This window comes from Rattus norvegicus, chromosome 14 (genome assembly GCF_036323735.1).
Source record: "Rattus norvegicus strain BN/NHsdMcwi chromosome 14, GRCr8, whole genome shotgun sequence".
NCBI lineage: Eukaryota > Metazoa > Chordata > Mammalia > Rodentia > Muridae > Rattus > Rattus norvegicus.
The window spans coordinates 13,343,589-13,366,827 of record NC_086032.1 but is presented as its reverse complement, the minus strand read 5'-3'; the positions used below and the strand labels follow the sequence as shown (position 1 = coordinate 13,366,827).

General features: G+C 41.8%; 1 protein-coding gene across 2 annotated transcripts in view; it reads left to right on the top strand.

The window, feature by feature from the left end:
- Positions 1-23,239, top strand: part of Fras1 (Fraser extracellular matrix complex subunit 1) — a 411,526-nt gene that overhangs the window by 140,068 nt on the left and 248,219 nt on the right. For both annotated transcript variants that reach the window (XM_039091669.2, NM_001415086.1), the window contains 1 exon segment: positions 16,172-16,279. In XM_039091669.2, the coding sequence (XP_038947597.1) occupies positions 16,172-16,279 (108 nt within the window).

Below are 23,239 nucleotides of genomic sequence, written 5' to 3'. Positions count from 1 at the left end.
AGGGCCTTTCCTGCCTCCACTTCTCCCTTTGGAGTGACAATCAACATTTTTGTTAACTCACATGTTCCTGTTCTTTTTGATGTAGCCTGCCCCCAGGAGTCAAATTCAGACTCTGGCCGGTGATCTAAGGGTAGATATTTTTAGATGGTTAGAAAATCAGAATGATTATTTTGTGACACACGAAAACGGTATTCAGTGCTAGCGTAAAGGTTGATTGGAACACAGTCATGGGGATTTATTTACAATGCTCCTTGTGGCTTTTTCTCAGCAGTCTTGACAAGGATGACGTAGTTGAGTCTTTGCAACAGATACAGCGAATGGCCCATCAAGTCTGGTTGAGACACATTAGGTAGTTTTAAAAAAAATGTCGTCTACCAGATGTTTACCCGGGGTCTTGTTCTTACCTGCACTGCTAAGTGATCTTTATTATAGAAAAGATAGATTTTTTTTCCTTCAGAAGTCAAATGAAAGTTCTCAAGCATATTTCTCATGTTTTGTTTGTTTGTTTTATGGTTGAATTGTATTGAGGGAACCATCAAAGCGATAAGATATCAGAGCTAGTTCAGACAGTAAATCATTGAAGTAGTGAGATTAGTGTGTCATTGATCTCTGTAAGCTATGTTATTTAGGAGTTCATCTTACCTTGTTATTGTAGATTATCCAAAGTTAGCACTGGTTCCTCTCCCCTCCCCTTCTCTGTCCCTCCATTCTTCCTTCAATGAAATCAGCATATTTATCACGAAATGATAAAGGATGGATATATATTATATATAAGTTAAAAATAAAAATGTAAATTTTATTACAAAAGTTAAAAATATTTCTTTACCATGCTGAAGACTGATCCCAGGACTGTGTGTATGTGTGTGTGCTGCCCTCAATAGTTCTCTGTAGTTTCTTTCCTGCCCTTTCTAAATATCTTTGCTTATTCTAAATATGTATACAAATCTCACCCAATGGTAAACAACTTCTGGGCTGATTAATTGATAGTTGAAGTAAAATTACCTGAGGGGATTTTTTTGAATATGCATTAGGAATTTAGACAATTTGCATATGTTCTGTATTTACGCAGAACAGATAAATAAGGCGCCATTTACTGTGTTTATGCGATATCAGTTAGCACGGAGGTAAACATCTTAGTACGTCTTGGAGGGACCATCATTTCCCCAGTGCTGTTTGATTTTTTGTTTTGTTTTTTTTTTTTTTAATCTACGGTCATTTTTGCGGGGCCTCAGTTCGGTTATCATCCTGCATGGCTCACTCTCTTCTAACCCTTCTTTTTACCCTCGTTAAACCTTCCAGTATGTGTTGGTCAGTGTAGTGACCGGGAACGATATTCTCTCTATATCTATGTATAATGTTATATGAGAATACTCAGAGAGCTGTGAAAAGAGCGATGAAGACTGGCAAACCCTGCTTTGCAAAGGGAGGCTTCCTCTTCCTCCCATTGGACAGTTTCCTCTTCCTCCCATTGGACGGTCAGCTTTAACGCAGTCCGCGGATTCCCTTTAGCTCCTATCCGCCGTCAATCATGCAACCCGTGGCTAAAGACTGACCTCGTGCCTTTTGGGTGAAACCCAGGAAACAAGTGATTATGGACGCTTTGTCTGTGATTGCGTTATCATCCATAGTACAGCCGTGCAGAACTTTCCAAGACTGAGTTTAGCCTTCTGTAAGTTCTGAAGGGGCGTGGGTAAGCAGGGCCGAGGCGTGGCGCCTTGCTGTGGTTCAACGTGGATTCTCCCTGACCTGTAGGCACCAGTTCATTTTTGCCCAGCCCTGAGAGATTTATTAGAGTTTAAAACCCAGAATGTGTGAAGACTTCAGTGGAATCTACTGGAACCCTCTTGAAGAATTCATCTAGGATGGTGGCCCCAGTCAGCGACTCTCATGGTTAAGTCATTCAAAGTTACCAGGTCCCTGCTGTCCACTGTCTCCTACCTATTCATTTCACTTGTGTGGATTTCATTTCACAGACACTGTGGCCTCCTCTGGAAACTCATTGTCTCCCCTTCCCCCCCCCCCCACCTTTTTAAAAAAAATAAATGCTCAGCACTCTGGGACTTAGCATAACGTAACTTCTCTGTGAGTGTTAACTGCAGGGCAGTATGGGAGAGGCTGCAGGGTCTCAGGGGACTGTTTGTGTTTCCGTGTATATGCTGTGCGAAGTTAATAAGCCCTAGCTAGACTCCGTGGTGAGCAAGCTCTGGGGCAGCAATTTGATTCTTCGGCCATTAGTAAAACAAACAGGAGGTGGGATGGGCGTTGAGCTTAAATATCCCATTGCACTGTTCACAGCACATGCGCTACCTGTGGACTTTCTGCCTCCTGCTCTGCCCTGGGCTCCCTAATCTGCTTTTCGGAGCCTTTCATCTCATCCCCGTTCAGAAGGCACAGCTCTGCAAACCACACAGAGGCCTTTCTACTTCCTCTGCATTTGTTTCATTTGTCCAATTGACTGGTACTGTCAGCTAATTGAAGTAGAAATGTAGAATGAAGGCTGCATTATTCAGCTGCCAAGTCTCCTCTCTTGGCAGGGAGTGGATGATGCCAGTAATTGTACCAGAAGTGCAGTGGCTCTGGGTTCTAGCTCTGGATCTAAAAGCGGAGTTCTTGGAGGGTCCTTCTGAGAGATGCTGGATACCTGCTTCACTTGAGTGGCTTCCTGGCAAACTGGGAGGCATGCAGCAAACTCAGTCACGCATTCCTGTGTTGTTGGATAATAACCAGTCTGCGTTTTGCTGACTGTGGGAGTGGGTTGCTTGGTCTGAATACTTAGTCAATATGTCATTCTCACGAGAACTGGCAGTTAATTTCCTCTTGGTATACAGTGGGGTTGGTGTGTGTAGGGGGGGACGTTCCTGGGAGTAACGTTCACATGCCAGTTGTGGTCTGTGTCAGGGTGTTCTTGGGTGAGTAGCTGATGCAGAACAGAAGCCTGTTTTGTAAACCAGTTACTTGTGAGGGGAGGCTTACTTGTCTGGAAATACCTTAGTGGAAAAAATGAATAGAGTCAGAGTACACGATTAGCTGATTGATAAAGTTTTTTTATTGCTCTGCATTTTGCCCTGACAGCCTTCCTTCTTTTCTCCAGCTTTAATTTGTGAATCAACAGACAGTTGAACAGTACTTTGAGGTAAACCATGTCAGGTTAGTCAGTGGGAGGAACACACAGTACGGGCACTCGCGTTGTTCTCCATGAGGTGGCCCAGCCAACGGTGGGTATTGAACTTTTAGAATCTTCAACATCCCGTTGTGTATTGATGGATTCAACAGGGAAATGCACACCGAGGGAGTGTGGGATATGGTGCTGTTCATGCTCCGTGCAAGAGTCTACGTCTCTCTGAGAAGCAGGTCACAGGGATGAGGGACATACTTGGACTGTGCAGACAGATGTGAGGATTGCCCGGAGGGGCCTCTGTTCTGCCCATGAGTGCCAGGCATCATGCTAAGGGCTCTTAACGTGTTATCTAACTAATTCATTTAATTTGCCTTTTCTTGGTAAGTGCCTCTAGATTTTATTTGGTATGTTGTTAGACAAATTCTAAATCCCACGAGATGTCCACTTTGTTTTATTTTTATATAGTCATTATCCATTAGATCTATGCACCCATGTAATTTGCATTGTTTAAAATTCCTCCCTACTTTACTGTTCCCATCTAGAGTCATTGTTATTCCCCAAAGTCTGAAGTATTTGCATTAGTGATTTTTTTGGGGGGCGGGGTTTGGGTTGTAAGGAACAGTGTCTCACAGGTTTTGTTTATTTAAAATGTCTTTATTTCATAGCGGCTCTGAAAGATATTTTTGTTGGGTATAAAATTCTACCTTGGGCCTGGTGAGAATGTTCAGTGAATAAAGATTTTATCATCCATACCTGATCACCTGAGTTTGATCTCTGGGACCAAGAGAAATGATACCCACCAATATTGTCCCCCCCCACACACACCCCAAATAAATATAAAATATTAAAAATTAAAATTATGTTTCTAGTGTGTTTTATTTATTAAAGTTTATCTTATAACTTTCACTATTTTGTGAAGTTAGTTTTTAGTTTTACCAATGATAATTTTCTTTGCCACTACAAATCTTAATAATATATTTTTCTTTGCTCTTGGTTTTGAAGGTGTGGTTTTATTCTCACACAATACAAAGTGTTCACTTCCATCCACTTAGTAGTCATAGCACTTTTTGTTTTAAATTTATGCCTTTCAGTTTTAGAAAATTCTTTGCCATATTCCTGCAGTTTTTTCCTGCTTATATTCTATTTTCTTGTCTTTGAGGTAGATTGCCCATATGATAAACTTTGTAATCTATTCTGTGAGTTTCTAATGCTCTTTCTGGGTTGCTTGTCTTTTTTGTTCTTTGTATATCAGTTTGGCTATTTTCTTTTTATTTATATTCTCATTTGTCTTTAGCATTTCACTAAACAAAATTACTTTTTTGTTTGAAATTTTGTATTCTTAAAATTCCATTTAGTTGTGTTTATAGGAGTGTGGAGAGATGGCTTAGGGGTAAGAGCACATACTGTTCCCAGCACCAATGTCAGCTGGCATAAAACCACCCGTTCTCCATCTCTAAGGGGTTCTATGACTCTTCTAGATGCTGTGTGCACCTGCATTTCCATGTGCACACACACACACACACACACACACACACACACACACAATTTACAAATAAAATAAAAAACTCTTCATTTCACCATTATGGTAATAGATTCTAGTTATCTGATGAAATAGACATAAAACATATGAAGCTATCATCTTTTATTATTTTCACAAATTTCTAAACGACATAGAATACAATGTTTCCTTGGCTAAATGGTAGCAATGATAGCTACATTCTGGCTAATTTAGATTTTAGTATTCAGTAAATAACTTGTATTTGTGTTTCCCAACAAAACTAAATTTGGCTGTGAGGTCAGAGAGTAGTTATAAGGTGGTTTTCACTCACATAAATATATTCTGGGACATTTGGAAGTCATGTGTTAAGGGGACATTTTTCTTCAGAAGTAAATGTCTTGCTTATTACATGACATCTAAAAGTTATGACCATGTTCACTGAATGTCATCTCTACCACAACTGTTCAGTGTCCAAACAAACTTTCAAATATCTCAGGACAGCATAGCACCTGTCAGGAGTCTTGTTTTACTTGGAGGTGAGAGTAGGTTATTGTGAGGAAGCCGGTGACTCAGGGCACCTGCTAGCCCTGGAGACAGACTTAGTGGGTTGTCAGTGGCTTGGCTGAATATGGATGTAGATTCACTGGATATTCAGTTTAGCTAGGGTTGCTAGCTCAAGGAAAAGCCAGGGACTGAGGATTCACAAAAGAAGAGCCTCAGACAATACAGCAGGGCTGTGGCATGCTAGAATACAGCAGTAATAGCTTGGCATTCTGTCAGAGATGGAAGGGCTCTTCTAGAGTGAAGGTCATAATTGAGACATAAGATTAGAAGGTGGGATCTCAAACAGTCCAGAAGGAAAATGGCGTCGAAAGGACAGCGGAAGGGAATGAAATGCCGTTGTCTGTAGATTTGGCTCTTTAGCAGCCGCATCTCAAAGTAGCCATTCCTTATTTTTAGGAACAACCATCCATCCATCCTTCAATCTACCCATGAACTCATTCAAAAACATTAAGTGCCCTGCTGTGTTTTATCCCCGTGGGGCTACAAAGCTGCCTGAATAGAAAGAAATTCTCTTTTCTCTTGGGAAGGGAGAGAGACAACGGAAAACCTAATTATAAAATGAATGATAAGAATCTAGTATAGAAGGAAGACAAAAAATAATTTTAATACGGAAGATAATGGTATAGCTATAGTTTAATTTCGTGTGCAAACATTTTGAATGTTTAATTTCCCTCCCTCCCCACATTTGCCGTAGGAATATGAAATGAAGTCTTTGGGCGCTGAATTGATAGAGGGAAAGAAAGTAATTACAAGCTTAAGCTGTAGTGGAATCTCCCAGCATCTGGATTGGAGGGTGACTTTCTAGACATAATAGAAATTTTTTCCCTGTGGTTAGCATCTCGGGAATTTACGAGCGTTATTTTGTCATTGGGGTACTTACACTCTGGTCAGATTTTCATTGTGTAATAGGATTGTGCTAGAATGAACCAGAAGGAAGCTGCATGCAAGGAGCAGAAGGGTTGTGGATATAAGCTTGGTTTCAGTTGCTTGAGGATTTGGAACGAGGCCATATTATGTGGACAGTTTATTTTGTTCTGTATTTTGAAGATACCCTGTTTTTTTTTTTTCATACTGCAGCACTGCAGAAGCAGTTATGACAGAACTTAATGATAGAGCATTGTTCAAACTCTAGGGCACAAGAAATTCGTGTCCCCTTCCTTGGTCACTAGAGATGCCAGGTGAGCGTGCTAAGAGCTGTACCTTCCCCTCTGTCCTTAAAAACAACAGCTACAATGAAGACAGCAACCAAACCAAAACAAACCAAACCAAGGGTAATCAAGCGATTGTGGTTACGGCATGTGAGTTAAGTCACAGCTAATGCTGGTTACTTACATCCAATGGGCAAGCCGCTGTGCCAACAGCAGTAGCTTGTTTCACCCTTACTATGACTTGAGTGAGTCTCCCCTTTAATTTACGGTCTGTAAAAAAACTTGACCCAGAAAAACATGTAAATGTGTTCAAAGTCCTCGAGCTGGGGGAGCTGTTGAATGGGATTTTGAAACTGACGTCCCCACTCTACCATGTCAGCTCTGCTGCTCAAGCCAGAACAGGGTAACCTGTGCACACCAAGCCGTGTGGACAGAGTCATGTCCTGGGAAAACAATCTCTAGAAGTGCACACTTTATTAGGTAAGATACAGGCAACTAACTTCTTTCAGGGAATGTGACTCAGCTCTCTGAACCTCAGTTTCTCCTTCTGCAAAATGAAGATGGTAATTCAAAACAAATCATGCTAAGAGGTTTTAAGAGTGAGTAAAATGTCTGGGACTACTAAGAAGGTGCCGGTTACCTCCATGTTTCCTCTTCGGGTCAAGCAAAACTGGCAAGAACTGCTCTGGTTGTTTGGAAGAGTTGGGGCTCTGTAAATATGAGGCAGAGGGCTGTCTAGCTGGATAAGGAGGCAGGATGAAGTAGTTTTTAATGTCTTGGAGTCTGCATGAAAGTTAGATTTGAGTAGTTCACTCATACATCATGGTCCGTTTATTTGTTGTGAAAGCAGGGAGCAGAGCTCTGTGGAGCCTCCTCTTGCTGATCTCTAAAAGTCAGCGAAGTGAAGAGTGACTTCCATTGTTTTATGCATTGTTATGGATGCTATTGGAGAGGGGGAAGTGCACCTTGAATCCCAGACTTAGACCGCCCGCAATGCATGCAGTGAAAGTGTCCTTTCCGCAGCTGATTTCTTTATTTGAAAATTTGGGCTCCTATGCCTTGGCCACAAACAGCCATAAGGAGAAGTAGGAGAGTGTGTGGAACCTGGGACTGAGTGGCTCTTGTCGGCTTGTTCTCTGTCCTTCTTGTTTGGTCCATGCCTCCACCCTTGGTACAGTGCAGTTCCAAGCCATCCATGTAAGAACACAATGTTAACTGGCCATGCTCTTCAGGGTCTCTTGAGGGACTGCGTTTTCAGTTACACAAAGAAACTAACACTTCCTTTGTGTTTCTTGCTGTTGTTTCTGCATCCTGGCTTAAAGTCTTACAACAAATGGCTTTGACTTTGTCATTCCAAGACAGCTGGGCCCTTCATCCCAGGACTCTGAAATGGGAGAGCTTGCGCCCTTTGGTAAATCAAGATGCTTTGTAAACAGGTATGATCTGGAGCCAACCTTGGAAGTAGGTTTTAAACAGGGAATGGTTTACCATCTTCTGTTTTCTGTAGTATTAACTGGAATTTCTCCTTCTCGAGTGGAGGAACTAATATCTTCTCTTGACAATAACTGCCTTATTCTTTCTCTTTGGGGCTGAGTGAAGAGCTATCCATGAACTTTAAAATGAAACCAAATGAAAAAGGCATTGTTTATCTAAGCTGTCTGTGGAAGGGCACTTGGGAGAGGAATTGAACTCTAAAATAACCTTATGAAACGTATTGATTCGTTTCTTTATGGTACTTTGACAAACAAGGACCATTATTTCTGTGCCCGAACTGGAGCCGGGTCAACGAACCCCCATTTTATGGATTATCTTCCCTGAAAACCAGACTTGCAAGAAAATGAACCTCTGAACCCCAGTTGAATGCTGCCCGTCTTTAGCAGCTTTGAGGGGCATGGAGGGAGTGCAGTTAATTTTTAAACTCCCTGAGTACAGCACAGTTTGTAGATAGCTTAGGAGATTTAGATGGATTACCCACCGCTACATCTTTGGTATGCGGTTCCACCTAAGCACCTACTCCTAGTTCAACTGCACAGTCCGGGTTCTACGTGGGCCCAGGGTTGGCAGGAAGAACAGAGTGCGAATGTGCGTGAATGCAAGCCACCTCGTGTTTTACAAGTAACTTTGAGCAACCTCACAGGTTAGACAATTTATTGTTGAGGAGATAGAAAACACAAGCAAAACAAGTAAAGAAGCAACAGAAGAAAGTCACGGAGCATCCACACCCTGGAACGAATTCCTTTGTTTATTAGTTTTATAACACCGTGATTGTTTCTGTGCTTGTAAATACATTTTACTACAGAACGGTCATATTCTATGTACAGATCTGGTAATTCAGAAGCATAGCTTGCTAAAGAGCTCAATTCCCAATTTTTGTCTGATTCTGGGTCTAAAAAAGCACAGGGAGTTTTTTTTTTTTTAAATGGGATGAATCAATCAATAATTAAAGTGGGTTATCATACCGGAAAATTTATGTCAACAGTTGATATACTGATCTTTAGAAGGCTTTAAATAATTCGCCTTCCCAAATTTGAGTACCAGTGAGGGATATATTCGTTGTTTATTTTTAGCATTAATCAAATGCTCAATAAACACTTAGCCAAGAAAATAAATCATGTGTGATCCCACCCCTCCCCCACACAAGTGCTGAAGATCAGGCAAACCTGGGGCTCTGCATGTGCTAGGCAAGAGCTCTACCTCTGAGCTGGGTCCTTAGCCTAGTAACATTCTTTTTTAAAAGCAGCATCATTTTTTAAAATACTTCGAGATAGAGATGGGTCACCTACGGGGACGTTTTATTCACCTATTACTAAAATCTCTTTGCACACATGTTTCCCCGCTGGTTTTTCGGTTTGTCCTAATACAGTTCTCTAGTCCGTAACCTAGTGAGAAGCTGAGGAACGATTCTCCTACAGAGTGTGTCAGATTTGAAGAAAGGATTATAAAGTGATGTAATTGCGGTAGTAACACGGAAAAAAAAACCTGTAAAAGTTTCTTTACAATGTTATTTCTTCGGATTTTATGGCTTTATCCAAACTTGGAAGCTGTTGAGGGGTTCCTGCCTCCCTACCTTCATAAAACAATTTTATGGGACCATAGAAATTGATTCGTAAAGTTTTAGACCTGAAAAATATATGGTCATCTACCCCGGCCTTTGGAAAGGCTTATTTTATTTAAAATTACCCATAAATTATTTATGTCCATGAGGACATTAATACAAGGAAGTACTTTGACAGGTCCAGTGCTTAGATGAAGAAATATTTTCTTCACGCTGACTTAGACACCAGTGAAGTGACTGTCAGCGCCACTGGGACTCAGGAGTGCAGTGTGTTAAATGTTGTTTCTGGAAGCTCTCCCACCCCAAGTAGAAAGTCTGAATCCTGATGGATAAGTTCATGAGGCCAAACAGTCACTTAGGCTTGCTTACTCCCTCAGCCAACATTCAAGAATGGGCTAGGTAAAAGGGGTCTGCAAAGAGGAAGATAGTCAATGAGCTCTCCCTTCTGGAAGGTCGTATTCTTCTGGGAAGGTCAGTAAAGGACGTCAGGAAGGTTTTCTAGTTCCACAGACATTTCACCCTTGGATTAACGTAAAGAAAAGTTAGACTTTTGTGAAAGAACGTCAAATCTTAATGTTTTAGAAGGGCCTGTTTAGATAAAGTCAGCTAAGTCCTGTGATGCAGGTATTGTGGACTGATAGTCCGGGAGTCACTGTGAAAATAGCTGAGTGTGCAGAAGAACTCAGAGTCTGTTGTAGAAAGTTACCTCTCCAGAAAGGAAGGCAGATGAGAGCCACAGTTCTCAACCTTCCTAAGGCTGCCAGCCTTCAATATAATTCCGTATACTTTGGTGAACCCCCCCCCATCCCCACTAATTATAATATTATTTTTTTGCTACTTCATAACCATACTTTCTGCTACAGTTATGAATTATAATGTAAATAGTTCTGGAGTTAGAGGGTTGCTAATGAGGTCACAACACACAGGTTGAAAACCGCTGGTCTAGTCCCCCACTCAGCATAAAGCAGCTCATACTTTGTGGTATGGCCGTTCACAGACTGATTTCTAAGGCAGCCGGGCACAGGCTTGTGTGGCACAGTTTCCCACTCACCTAGGTCCTCTCGAAACCTCCACTACAACAGCATTAGAAACTATCAAAAAATTTAGATATCTTTTATTGACCTGTGAGCAGTGGAAAGTGCACAAAAATAAACCATGGTACATTCCATTTCTCTGACATGAAGGAACAAATAATATTTTTCAGCATGTTCTCTGTGCACTGAAGACTCGTTCACGAGTGTAGGGGCAGATGTAGTTACCTTCTACCTATGTCCATGTGAGTCATGGTGTCTTAGTGAGTCAGTCTATGGCAGGTCACCACTTATTCTGAATCCTTCTCCATGGTATGTCCTGGAAACATGGTCCACATGCTCTAACAGTTAAGAACACTGCACATTAAAGTGTAGAGGGTGGTGTGGGTGGTGGGGTGGTGGGGTGGTGGGTGAGGTGTAGCATTGGGTACAGAGAAGAGTAGATATTGAGAGAGTGTTCTCTGTATTTAGCTTCAGAGTCTTGTGAATATGCCTTGCCTGTGTTGAGTAGCTGCTCATAAAGAACATTCTAGAAGAAAAGAAAAAATAAAACCAACCAAAAAAAACCGCAGCAGCAATAGCAAAACCCTTCATCTCCATAGTCTTCCCAAGGGTAGAACATACCAGTCGATTGTCCAGTGCCCAAATGAACAACATTTTCACCCCTGAAAATGTACATATGATAGCATTAGACAGACTGAGGAAGTTTTATATATATAAAACACACATATGTGTGTGTGTGTGTGTGTGAGTGTGCACATATATATGTATGTATGCAACAAGAATATAAGAAGAGGTCATAAATTTGAAGGCAAGCAGGAGGGGTATGTGAGAGGTCTTGGAGGGAAGAAAGGAGGTCTTGGAGGGAAGAAAGGAAGGGCAAAATGTAATTCTGTTATAGTCTTCAAAATAAAGGCAAAAATACAACAAAACTGCACAAGAACCAGTAGATTTCTGGGAGTTTGCTTTTACCATCTGCCTAAACATCTCTCAGTTCAGAAAGAGCGGCTGCTAAGGCACAGTGTAACATTTGGAGCCCCTCCCAAATATTGCTACAACATATTCATTTATACTCTTGGTTCCAGAAACAAAAAAAGCAAACAAATAGTTAATGGTAACAATGGAACCCTTCCACCTCCAGATTCATCTGTGCCTCCCACTGCAATGGTCTCAGCCCTCAGAACAGCAGCATACCAGTGATGTACTATGTTTTTGGTTTTTTTTTTCCAATTAAGTTTTTCCTTGTGTAGAACAGAGATGGGAAGATGGAAAAGCCTAGCCTTTACTTTTGGGACCACATTCATTCTGGGAAAAGGAATCTCTCAGAGATATCTGTTGAATGCTGTGCCATATTAGGAAGCATTTAGAGAAAAGAAAATGAATAGTCTCTCCATAAGTAACAAGCACGGTTCATATATCATTGCTCATATGGTCCTTTTAGCAACTTTACTTATCTTACTTTTGCAGCTCTGTAGACCTGGGACATAGCCACTTCACTGAACAGCATATGTACAGTTAACAAGGGTGACATTAGCTTTGAACACAGCCAGCTTTTTCTGAGCCAAGTGCCCATGTTGCCTAAGAACATTGTGACTTGAACAAGTGGGTCAATTTCTCTTGACCTCTCTCCCCATTTATAAAAGGAGAGCTATAGTGACAGTAACCGTTTCATAGAGTGTAGGCCAGCTTGGTAGAGTGCTCGGATCAGAGTCACTTCTTGTAGCCATCTAGGACCAAGACGGGTGTGGGGAAAACCAACCACAGCTGCTCAGCCCCATGAGATGAGCGCTTCCTCCTTTCTGTCTCCTCTCTTTTTTCTGGTAGTTGAACCAATGGAAACTTATCCCTGTCTAGCTTACAAATGTATGGACTCAGACTATGGTTACTTTATTTGACTTTGACAATTACTGGGGGGCAGTACCTTCTAATCTACTTTTCTGCCTCCTGGCCTGGCTACTTCCCCAGTGGTTTACCCCAAATACTTGCTGTTTCTCCTGGCAATGTGCTGCCCACCTCAGGCTTTCGCCTTCTATTGACCAATTAACTTGGGTAGCAAGGTTACATAGCATCATTTGGTATATGAGATGATCTCCTTGTTGGGGACAACCAGATCTCGGGGGCTAGTACTTAGCATTGGAATATATATGACCAACCCACTACATTTCCCTCTTTTTGCCTAATAAAAAAGGCTCTTTTACAGTAATAAACAACGGATAGTAGAAACAATTATGAAACCATTATGAAAACTATTAGGTAAGAGTTACATTAAAAAGTCCCATCTGATTGTATTTGACAGTCTTTGGATAAAGTATTCTATTATCTATCCTATCTTGCTGAGTTTAGAGTTCTGTATCTAAACCATTTTTTTCATTACCAACTTAAGCATCTAAATCCTGTAATTTTCAGAACGTGCAGTTAACAACCTTAAAATTTTTAAGGAAGGTTAATGGACTGCAAACTTGGGATTTCTATGTTAGAGTCTTGAAGCCAAATTCTCTGTTCCCAGGAAACCCCAAGTTTTGTGAGTAAGGCCAACCACTAATTGGGAACCACTGATGCTACAGAAGGTTTTCTCTTACATCAAAGCCCCCTGATGGCACACATCAATCTGTAGAAGAGAGTGTGTTCCTCTGTCTTTGATAGGGTTGCATTCTGGCTTGTAGTAAATTGGAAGCATAAGTGATTAAGTTACAGCAAAGTAGTTGCTGAACTTCATGATGATGTGGTCGACTGGGAGCTGGGAGCTTTGGAGAGCTGTGGCCTTCTGCCGTTTCTACCATCAACAGAATCATCTTACTGCACATTTCTATCTCAGGAAAAGAACAAAATTTAAAATTCTAACAATGCTCTCTAATGAACAAGTATATCTTTGTACTATCCTCCAATAAACAAAAAACAGAAAATTGTGACCACCCGTACCTTCATAGTAGCAAAAATTAATATTCGGTCAAATATGAGGGGACTGTAACCTAGCCAAGTTAAGGCACCAACTTTTCCACCCACCAATGTCTCAGTTCATCCCGAAGCTGAATCTTTCATGAAATTCTTAGGCAAATGGATGGAACCAGAAAAATCATCCTGAGTGAGATATCTCAGTCACAAAAGAACACACATGGTATGCACTCACTGATAAGTGGATATTAGCTTAAAATCTTGGAATACCTAAGATACAAAGTCACAGACCACACGAATCTCAGGAAAAAGGAAGCCCAAAGTGTGGATACTTCAGTCCTTCTTAGAAGCAGGGACAAAATACTCATGGGAGGTAGAGGGTGGGAGGGGCTTGGGAGGGAGAGAGGAGGGGGAGTTAAGGGGGGGATCAGGTATGGGAGGAGACTAGGATGATATACAGAGGGTCAGGAATTTGAACAGAGGTGTATAGCTTTGGGGGAAGTCCCAGATGGTAGGAAAACAAGAGGCTCCCAGGACCCAGTGGGGATAAGATGAGCTGAAATGCCCAACAAAGGGGAGGGAGGACCTGTAGAGACCATATCCAGAGGTTAGGCAAGACCCATGGTTGGGGGATGGAACTATCCAGTCATCTCCAAATTTTTAACCCAGAATTGCTCCTGTCTAAAGGAAATACAGACAAAATATGGAGCAGAGACTGAAGGGAAGGCCATCAGAGACCGTCTCACCTGGGGATCCATCCCAAATACAAACACCAAACCCAGACACTGTTGTGGATGCCAAGAAGTGCACGCTGACAGGAGCCTGGTACAGCTGTCTCTTGAGAGGCTCTGCCAGAGCCTGACAAATACAGGGCAGATGCTCACAACCAACCATTGGACTGAGCTCAGTGTCCCTAATGGCGGAGTTAGAGAAAAGACTGAAGGAGCTAAAAGGGTTTGCAAAAGGGAAGAAAAATAATATTAACCAACCAGACCCCCCAGAGCTCTCAGGGACTAAACAACCAACCAAAAAATACACATGGAGCAACCCATGGCTCCAGCCACATATGTAGCAGAGGATGGTCTTGTTGGGCATCAATGTGAGGAGAGGCCTTTGGTCTTATGATGCCCCAGAATAGGGGAATGTCAGGGCAGGGAAGCAAGAGTAGGTGAGTGAGTGCAGGAGCACCCTCATAGAAGCAGTGGGAGGGGGAATGGGATAGGGGGTTCCTAGAGGGGAAACCTGGAAGGGGGATAACATTTGAAATATAAATAAATAAAATATCCAATAAAAATAATTTAAAATTGTGTATATAAAATGTTAAGATACTTCTCTTAACACGTAGAATAGTGCTTCATTGGATGGAGAAGGAGAATATGGCTGAGAAAGTTTAGGAAGGAACAACCCATGAAGCAATGTCTACTCCTTAAGCACCTCTGTGGCAGGCTCAGGAGAAACAGTGTCTTAAGGGGCTTGTGATCTGGTCTTGCAAGGCTACCAAGAACTTGAATTGATGCTATAAATTGTGAGAGTGTCCACAGACGTAGTGGGGTTGAAGAATGGTTGAGCATCTGTGCCCTGCTGGGGTCAAGGTCAAAAGTGATTCACCCCCCAAGACGGAAGCAAGTTGAGGCTTCAGGAATTTGCTTTGGAGAAGTCAAGGCCGAGCAGGGACTTCAGGAAGGGAGTGGGACGTGAGAGATGACAGTGAAGCCTGTGGCTTGACCTGGGACTGTGAGATTCAGCCTGTCCTTGGAGATAGGGCAAGGCCATGTAGGGTCTGCAATTTATTCTGTTGGAGCTGAGCACATGCCACAGAGAAGCACACAGACAACAGCGCTCTTAAAGTAGGTTAGCCTTTCAGACCCAGTCAAGGAGCAAATGTGGCTATCCTTGAGGTGGAGCAAGAAGGTGGATTGGGAGGGCTGTGTCGCTCATCGTCCTCATTGCTTCCATGCAAAGCCGTGAGAGCCACCTCTCAATACCAGAAATAGATTTCTCTCAGATCTCGGAGAGAGCTGGGCCCAAAGGGACTTTAAAATGAGTCCAGTGGAGGTAAGGATCTATCATGACGGAAGACAAGGAATTATAAAGACATCTCTGAGACCTTTAACTGAGCCTGGATTCACTGCCATCACAGCCATTGTATCTTCCTTTCCAAATCGTTGAATAATAACACTAGATGGTTAGTTTCTGTGCACTTAAGTCCCCCGTGTTCATGCCGAAAGGAGTGGTGAGATCCGTATGGATCCATCCGCACTTAGGCTTACATATTAGTACCCAGTGTTCCTCTGCACAGTAAGCAGGGTCGCCACCCAATGTGTGTGTTGGCCGACCTGTCGTAAAACACTGAGTTGCTCCTTCACATCCTTCTTGCCACTGCTAGATGCTGAAATGCATAACAGCCGAATGCTAGCAAGTAAAGTTGGCCAGACGCTTAGTATTTAGTGGAAAATCCTGGGTTTCGGATGGTGGCTAGTGCCCGTCAACGTGTCATCTTGTTTGCAACCTGCTCGGATGGTTTCTGCTAGTTAGCAGCATAAGGAAACCTCAAGCCTGCGAGCGCTGTGTCCTCCTGAGGTTTCAGGACAATCAATAGTTTTTACTCTGGGTATCGACAGCTCTCTGCTGAATGCCCTTGTCTTTGGCTACGTGGGCTGACTGTTGTGAAATGGATTACACGCTTTTATTGCCACTTGGGGTTTAATCAGGGCCCAGCATGTCCTGTGTGTGGTGTGCCTGTGACTTTCTTTTGCCTTTTTGATCGCTCGGGACATGGGGCTATTGATGGTGCCGCTTTTGTGACTTGACTGATCAGTTTTGCATTTTTTTTTTTTTTAACTCAGAGCTTCTGCTTTCTTGCAGGATGCCACAATTTGGAAGCCTGATTCATGCCAGAACTGCCGTTGCCATGGTGATATTGTGATCTGCAAACCTGTTGTTTGCAAAAACCCTCGGTGTGCCTTTGAGAAGGTATGGCTTCCTAATTGTATCCTAAACTTACCAGTAAGCCAGCCAGAGATGAAATTTTTAAATCTTTCGGGCTATGTTTTTATTATCTATTCCATTCTCTAACTGGAAGAGGAAGGAAGTGTTCCGTGGGTAAGCACACTTTCACTCACTGACCATTTATTCCTGGCAAGGCACCTGGCTAAAGGATTTACAAATGTCACTTCATTTAGGATGATGGGAGATTAGTGCCGTTCTCCACTTTACAGTGAGAAAAGTAAAGCCTGGAGACTTTAAGCAATTAGCCATGACTATACAATTAATAAACTGCGGTTCAGATATTTTACCTTTCTGACAGGTGCCAGAGCTCTTGACAGCGGTCATGGCATCTCATGGCGTTGACTGGCTTGAAGTCAGGAGTGGCTTCTTGGAAAAGGATTGTAAAACCAGCTTGGTCTACTGGCAGCATCACTGTACTGCTGGACCCATGGGAAACAGGACAGCCCCACCCTCAACCCTGCCCCAGACTCCAGCATCTCCCTTATCCAAGAAGGGAAGGACATCTCCTTTTCATCTTTACCTCCTGTGAGAGGCCCCAGTTTTTCCTCAGTATATATCTATTTTGTTAGAAAACTGTTTTTCTAGATGCTGGCTCTTCTCCAGTCCATCTGTTTTTAAAACTCTTACCTTTTAAACATAAAAACCCGAAACTCCCTGGAGAAGAATGCTTATTTTCTTTAGAAAGCATTCTGTCACTTTCACAAGCACAGTTTGTTTTTTTCTGGTTTATCCCCTTCCCCCCAACAATTAATTTTGAATCTTTCTGTCTCTAATGGTAATAAAGTTCTCTCCTCTTCTTCCTAACATTAGAATGAAAACTGTGCTTTATAGATAGTTAGGGCTTCTACTGCTGTGATAAAATACAATGGCCAAAAGCAACTTCAGGAGGAAAGGGGTGTTTTAGCTTACATAGGTCAGATTGTAGTCCACTGAAGGAAGCCAGGGCAGGCACCAGGAGGCAGGACCTGAATCAGAGGCCAGGGAGAAAAGCTGCTTATGGGTTTGCTCTACATGGCTTGGTCACCTTGTTTTTTTATGTACCAGGGCCACCTGCCCAGGGTTAGTGACAATGCCTATAGTGGACTGGGCCTTCCCACAACAACCATTAATGAATTTAATACCCCACAGACTTGCCGACAGGCCAATCTTATGGGGGTCATTTTCTCAATTAAGAGTCCCCCTTCCGAAGTATGTCTGTGTTTGTGCCAAGTTGACAGAAACCAACCAGCATAAATATCTTTTAATTTCTGCATGGTATATTTCTGAGAAGCAGAGAGCTTATAGACGTTTAAGTTAGCTAATGTTTTATTTTATGCCATGAATCCTTCTATCTATGGAACACATGTTTCTACTCAATCGCCGTTTATAAAGACCATGAAGTCATCCCTTCTCCTTCTTGACACGAATGTTTATATTATTACAGAAGAGGTCCTAGGTTAAATGTCAGAGAGTAGAGATTGTATTGTTGAAAACTAAACATGTTTTTAAATTTTTTACTATCATATATTAATAGTCCGAAGTAATGGGGTCCATTATGGTATTTCCAGTAAAAACAGAGAAACTCTTTGCCAGCTGTTCATCTACCTTGGGGAATGATAACCAGATTAAATAAACAACTAGAAAAATGTAATGGCAAAAGAACAATCAATAAACGGAAAATGAAATAAACAGACACTTTAAAGGGACTTCAAATAGCCAATAAATGCATCAAAACTGTTTCATATCTTTAGTCATCAAAAGAATGCAAATCTAAACTTCTTTTATACCAGGGGTCAGTGAACTAAGTATCAGCTTATTTATATTAAGTAAGAATATTTGGGCTGGAGAGATAACTCAGTCAATAAAGTGCTTAAGTTCACAAACTTGAGGTCCTAAATTCCATCTTTAGAATCCATGTTAAACAAACAGCAAAACACACAACTGGGCATAGTGGTGCACTGATAACTCCAGTCCTAGGGAGACAGAGACACAGAGATCCACGGAGCTCGCTGGCTAACTTAGCCCTTGAAAGGCCAAGGCAAAGGGATTCTGATTGTGAGGCCAGATTCAATTCCTCTCTTAATATTTTGTTAGTCTCTTGCTTGATCTCCCTGCTTCATATTTTGAGCTGCCTTGGCATTCTCAAAATAATGCAACATACACACACACACACACACACACACACACACACACACACACACCCCAAAAAATAAAAAAGCAAACCACCCACCCAACCATCCAACCAAAGAACAGTGGAGTACAAAGGTCTTATGGTAGAAGTGTATGTGATATGTGCATGTACATATGCATAACAAGTCTCCCGATTTTCTTTCTCTCTCTCTCTCACTGTCTCTCCCACACAAATGTATATATAGATATACACAAAACATAACTAATGGTTTTACCTCTTTTAAATGGCTAAAATATCAGGATATAATTTTATAAAAAGTGTATGAAACTTGTGTTCTGTACCCATAAAGTTTTATTGAGACACAGGCAGCCTCACCTGTTTCTGTGATGTCTTGAGCTGTTTTACTACCTTCATGGCAGCTTTGGAGCTCTGAGGTGCACAGCATGTGGCCCTCTGCTAATATTGGCTCTCTGGCCCTTTACAGACAGTTGTTCTGCACCAAACTCAGAACTCATTTTTTCCTACTTTTTCTCAACTCAGTAAAACCTGTTCTCCCAATTCCTCTGGCCAGATAACTTAAGTCACTCAGCACTCCTCACTTTCTATACACGTCCAGCATGCTTGCAAACTCCCCAGCTCTTTGTTCTTAGGTTGCATCACCGGTGAGCTTTCTCTGCTCTCTGCTCTCACACTGATCTTTCCCCTGGATTGCCATGGCACCTCTTAATCAGCTTGGCTGTTTCTGAACCTGCCCTTTTCCACTGTAACAGTGGTAAGATGGTCAGGATGACCCTGTTAAAATTGAAGCCAGCTCACGTTGCTGTCCTCTTGAAACCCTTCCAATGGCTTCCCTTCCCAATTAGAAATAACTACTCACAATGTAATTCGTATTGCTGTCGTAGACCTCTAATTAATCTTCTGTTAGCCTTTCTTTTGCTCACTCTGATTTAGAAATCAAACCTCATTGTTGCTGCCTGAGTAATGCTTCCCACACAAACACACACATTTATGTTTGTACATGTGCACACGCCCCCTCCCCAACACACACATACACATACACATACACATCTGAGAAAGAATACTTTCAGTGGGAACAGGAAATGGCAAACTTCTCACAGCAGAAGCATGCATGACACATGGATATCGTGTGTGTGTGTGTGTGTGTGTGTGTGTGTGTGTGTGTGTGTGTGCGTGTGTGTGTGCGCGCGCGCGCGCATATATACTGTGTATCTATGCATGAAGTCATTTCTTAAGTCTTCACTTTCTTGAGTCTTTCTGGAATGCAGGTCTACTGGGAACTGTAACTCTCCACCATACATTTCAACTTCCTTGCTTCCTCTCTTTTTCTTGGCACTAATTACTACATATTTTACTAATTTCTTGACTACTAACTCTTGTAAACTGTCTCTCCTTAATATTGGCAATCATACCTCATATATAGTAGGTACTCAATAAATACTTTTGAATGAAGTCTGGAAGAATGGATGAAAAATAAGGCTGAGTCCAACATTCTAGAGAAGTCTGAAGCTGGACTAGGGAGCTTAGAGTTTAATTTCGAATTTCAGTCTAATGACGTTTGCATGCATGAGTGGAATATTCAGGTTTCCTCTTAAAAGGATCCTTTTGGTCTTCCAGAGTTAATACATAATATTGTAAAGGGGGATGTCAGTCCAGAGGCAGTGAGAGCAGCCCAGGGGAGAGAAGGACGATCTGAACTATTGTGTTGGTTCACATATACCAAAGAGAAACCTTCAAATGCTCCCCCTAAGGGAACTGGCACAGTTGTCAGCTTAATATGGAAAGAAACGAGTGTTGAGATGGCCAAGATCTATAATACACTCCACCTTTATATAACTTTTATTATAGCATATTATTATACATGTTCAGAGAATCGTATTATTAGCTATTACTGTTAATCATATTGATTTTAGTTTACAAGTTAAATTTTACCATAGATACATATGTATAGAAAAAAGCACAGTGCATATAAGACTTGATCTGCCGTTCAGCTATCTCGGGGGCGGGGTGTGTCCCAGGACACTGCCCATGGAAACGAGAAACTACTGTAAGCATTTAGAAGTATTAGGTGTAATTATTAAATTGCTCTCATTAGTTGATTTGTCCAGAACCTAAACCAGTCATCTTGCTGGCTCTTCTGTAGTCTTCATTGATAGGTCTTGTTCACGCAGCCGATATCCAGTGCTACAGTGTAAAGTTTGAAGGGATGGTAGGTCAGTGTGCTGCATTCTGAGTCATGGGAAGATATGGCAGGAGTCCCCTGTGCCTTCTATTCCAGTTGCACGAATGCAGAACTCTTGGCTTTTTCTTTAGCTCATGTCTGTGTGGTTCCCCTAGACATTCAGTAGATTGAACCAATCTAGGAGCATCCCCTGTCTCTCCCACTGACACTCACAAATAAAGAACGTTATATTTTGAACTGTTGTTTTGAAGGCTGACTCTGAAGATCAGTGTGTTCGAGAGAGTGCAGAAACTAATCTGGGGGCATGAAATATCCCCTGGAATTTTCCGTTCCACCTGCCTTTCTCTCTTGCTCCCTGGTTTCTTGTTGTTGAGCAACAATTGGATTATCTCATTTCCTATCTGTATGAAATGCTTAGTGGGAATTATGCTAATGCACTTTCCATTGCTCTCTTGGCAGAGATTAAAGTGTAGTTTCCCTTTCAGGTTCAGAGGACACTCTTCTGAAAAGTCATTAATTTGACATAGCAGGCTCAGTGTCATAAAACCTCATATATAAACTTTGTTCTTTATCAATCAAATGAGGATAATTTGATGATTGCTGTTGTGGATGGGTTTCTGTAGTAGATCTACAGTTGTAAAATATTCACTGTTTCTCATTTACTTTTTCAGATGTAGTTAGATGAACTGAGAAAACTCTTTGTCTGTCTGTCTCTCTGTCTCTGTCTCTGTCTCTGTCTCTCTCTCTCTCTCTCTGTGTGTGTATGTGTGTGTATGTGCGTATGTGTGTGTATGTGTTTGTATCTGTGTGTATGTGTGTGTATGTGTGTATGTCTGTATGTGTGTGTATGTGTTTGTGTCTGTGTGTGTATGTGTATGTGTGTATGTGTGTGTATGTGTGTATGTGTGTGTTTATGTATGTGTATGTGTGTATGTATGTGTGTGTCTATGTGTGTATGTGTGTGTATGTGTGTGTATGTGTGTATGTGTGTGTATGTGTGTATGTATGTGTTTGTGTCTGTATGTATGTGTGTGTATGTGTGTATGTCTGTATGTGTGTGTATGTGTTTGTGTCTGTGTGTGTATGTGTATGTGTGTATGTGTGTGTATGTGTGTATGTGTGTATGTGTGTGTTTATGTATGTGTATGTGTGTATGTATGTGTGTGTCTATGTGTGTATGTGTGTGTATGTGTGTATGTGTGTGTATGTGTGTATGTGTGTATGTGTGTATTATGTGTGTATTATGTGTGTGTATGTATGTGTGTGTGTCCATGTGTGTATTATGTATGTGTATGTATGTGTGTGTGTCCATGTGTGTATTATGTATGTGTATGTGTGTATGTATGTGTGTGTCTATGTGTGTATGTGTGTGTATGTGTGTGTATGTGTGTATGTGTGTGTATGTGTGTGTGTGTATGTGTGTGTATGTGTGTGTATGTGTGTATTATGTGTGTATTATGTATGTGTATGTATGTGTGTGTGTCCATGTGTGTATTATGTATGTGTATGTGTGTATGTATGTGTGTGTCTATGTGTGTATGTGTGTGTATGTGTGTGTATGTGTGTATGTGTGTGTATGTGTGTGTGTGTATGTGTGTGTATGTGTGTGTATGTGTGTATTATGTGTGTGTATGTATGTGTGTGTGTCCATGTGTGTATTATGTGTGTGTGTGTGTGTGTGTGTATAAAATGGAAGCAACCAAAGACAGAAAGGTAGCATTCACACCCAAAACTTGTTTTGATTCTTCTGAGTAGACCTTTGTAGACCTCCACCCTGTGGATGGCCATGTCTTCCCGGCTAACGGAGATCTCTACCCACCATAGTCTGATCACGGGGAAAGTCATTAGTTCCTAAAGATAACCCCTTTGTTTTCCTTGGGGTCAGAACTCAGCCCATGTTTACCACTTGTGCTCTACCACAGAGCTACATCCTTAGCCCCTATTTTTGTGGTAAGTAGGAAGCAGATTCTAAACGGTGCCAGATGCATTATTAATTTGCAGGAGATACGGATTCTGTGTTATCTTCTTTTGGAAGCCTCAAGCACAGCTCTTCATGGGCGGATAGGAACCCTGCTCACTTCCCCTGGTGGATCAGTCAGTGTTCCTACCAGGGTGCTACCTCCTGTCCAAACCTTGTCGTTCAATCTCTGCTCCTCTTTGGTTCCCAGAAGTGAACCAGAACCCACAGGACCTCAACTCCTGTTTCCTTCCTGTATTAGTGCTTGCAGCAGAGCTCAAGATCTTGCTCTGGAACAGTTTCAGGCCCCTGAGTGCTTTCTTTTTCCAAGACAGGCAAACAACAGTTAGCCCCTTTCTCACTCCATCTGCTTTCCTTATGAGAAGAGTTTCTTGTGGAAACAATTCGCCAGCCCATTACCTTTACATGTGAAAAGACACAGAGGATTGTTTTTTGGTGTTCTTTTTTTTTTTTTCCTTTCAAAGAAAGGACTTTGCAAAACACCCTCTTGACAGGGAATCCTTTGTGTTGGTTTATTTACCTTGTCAATGTTACCTGTGGAAACTCCAGAGGATTAGGGAGCCTCAGAGGCCTGGGGGTCTAATGAACTGGTGTTTGTTGCTGCGATTTCCTACTGAACTGTTGTTAAATATCCAG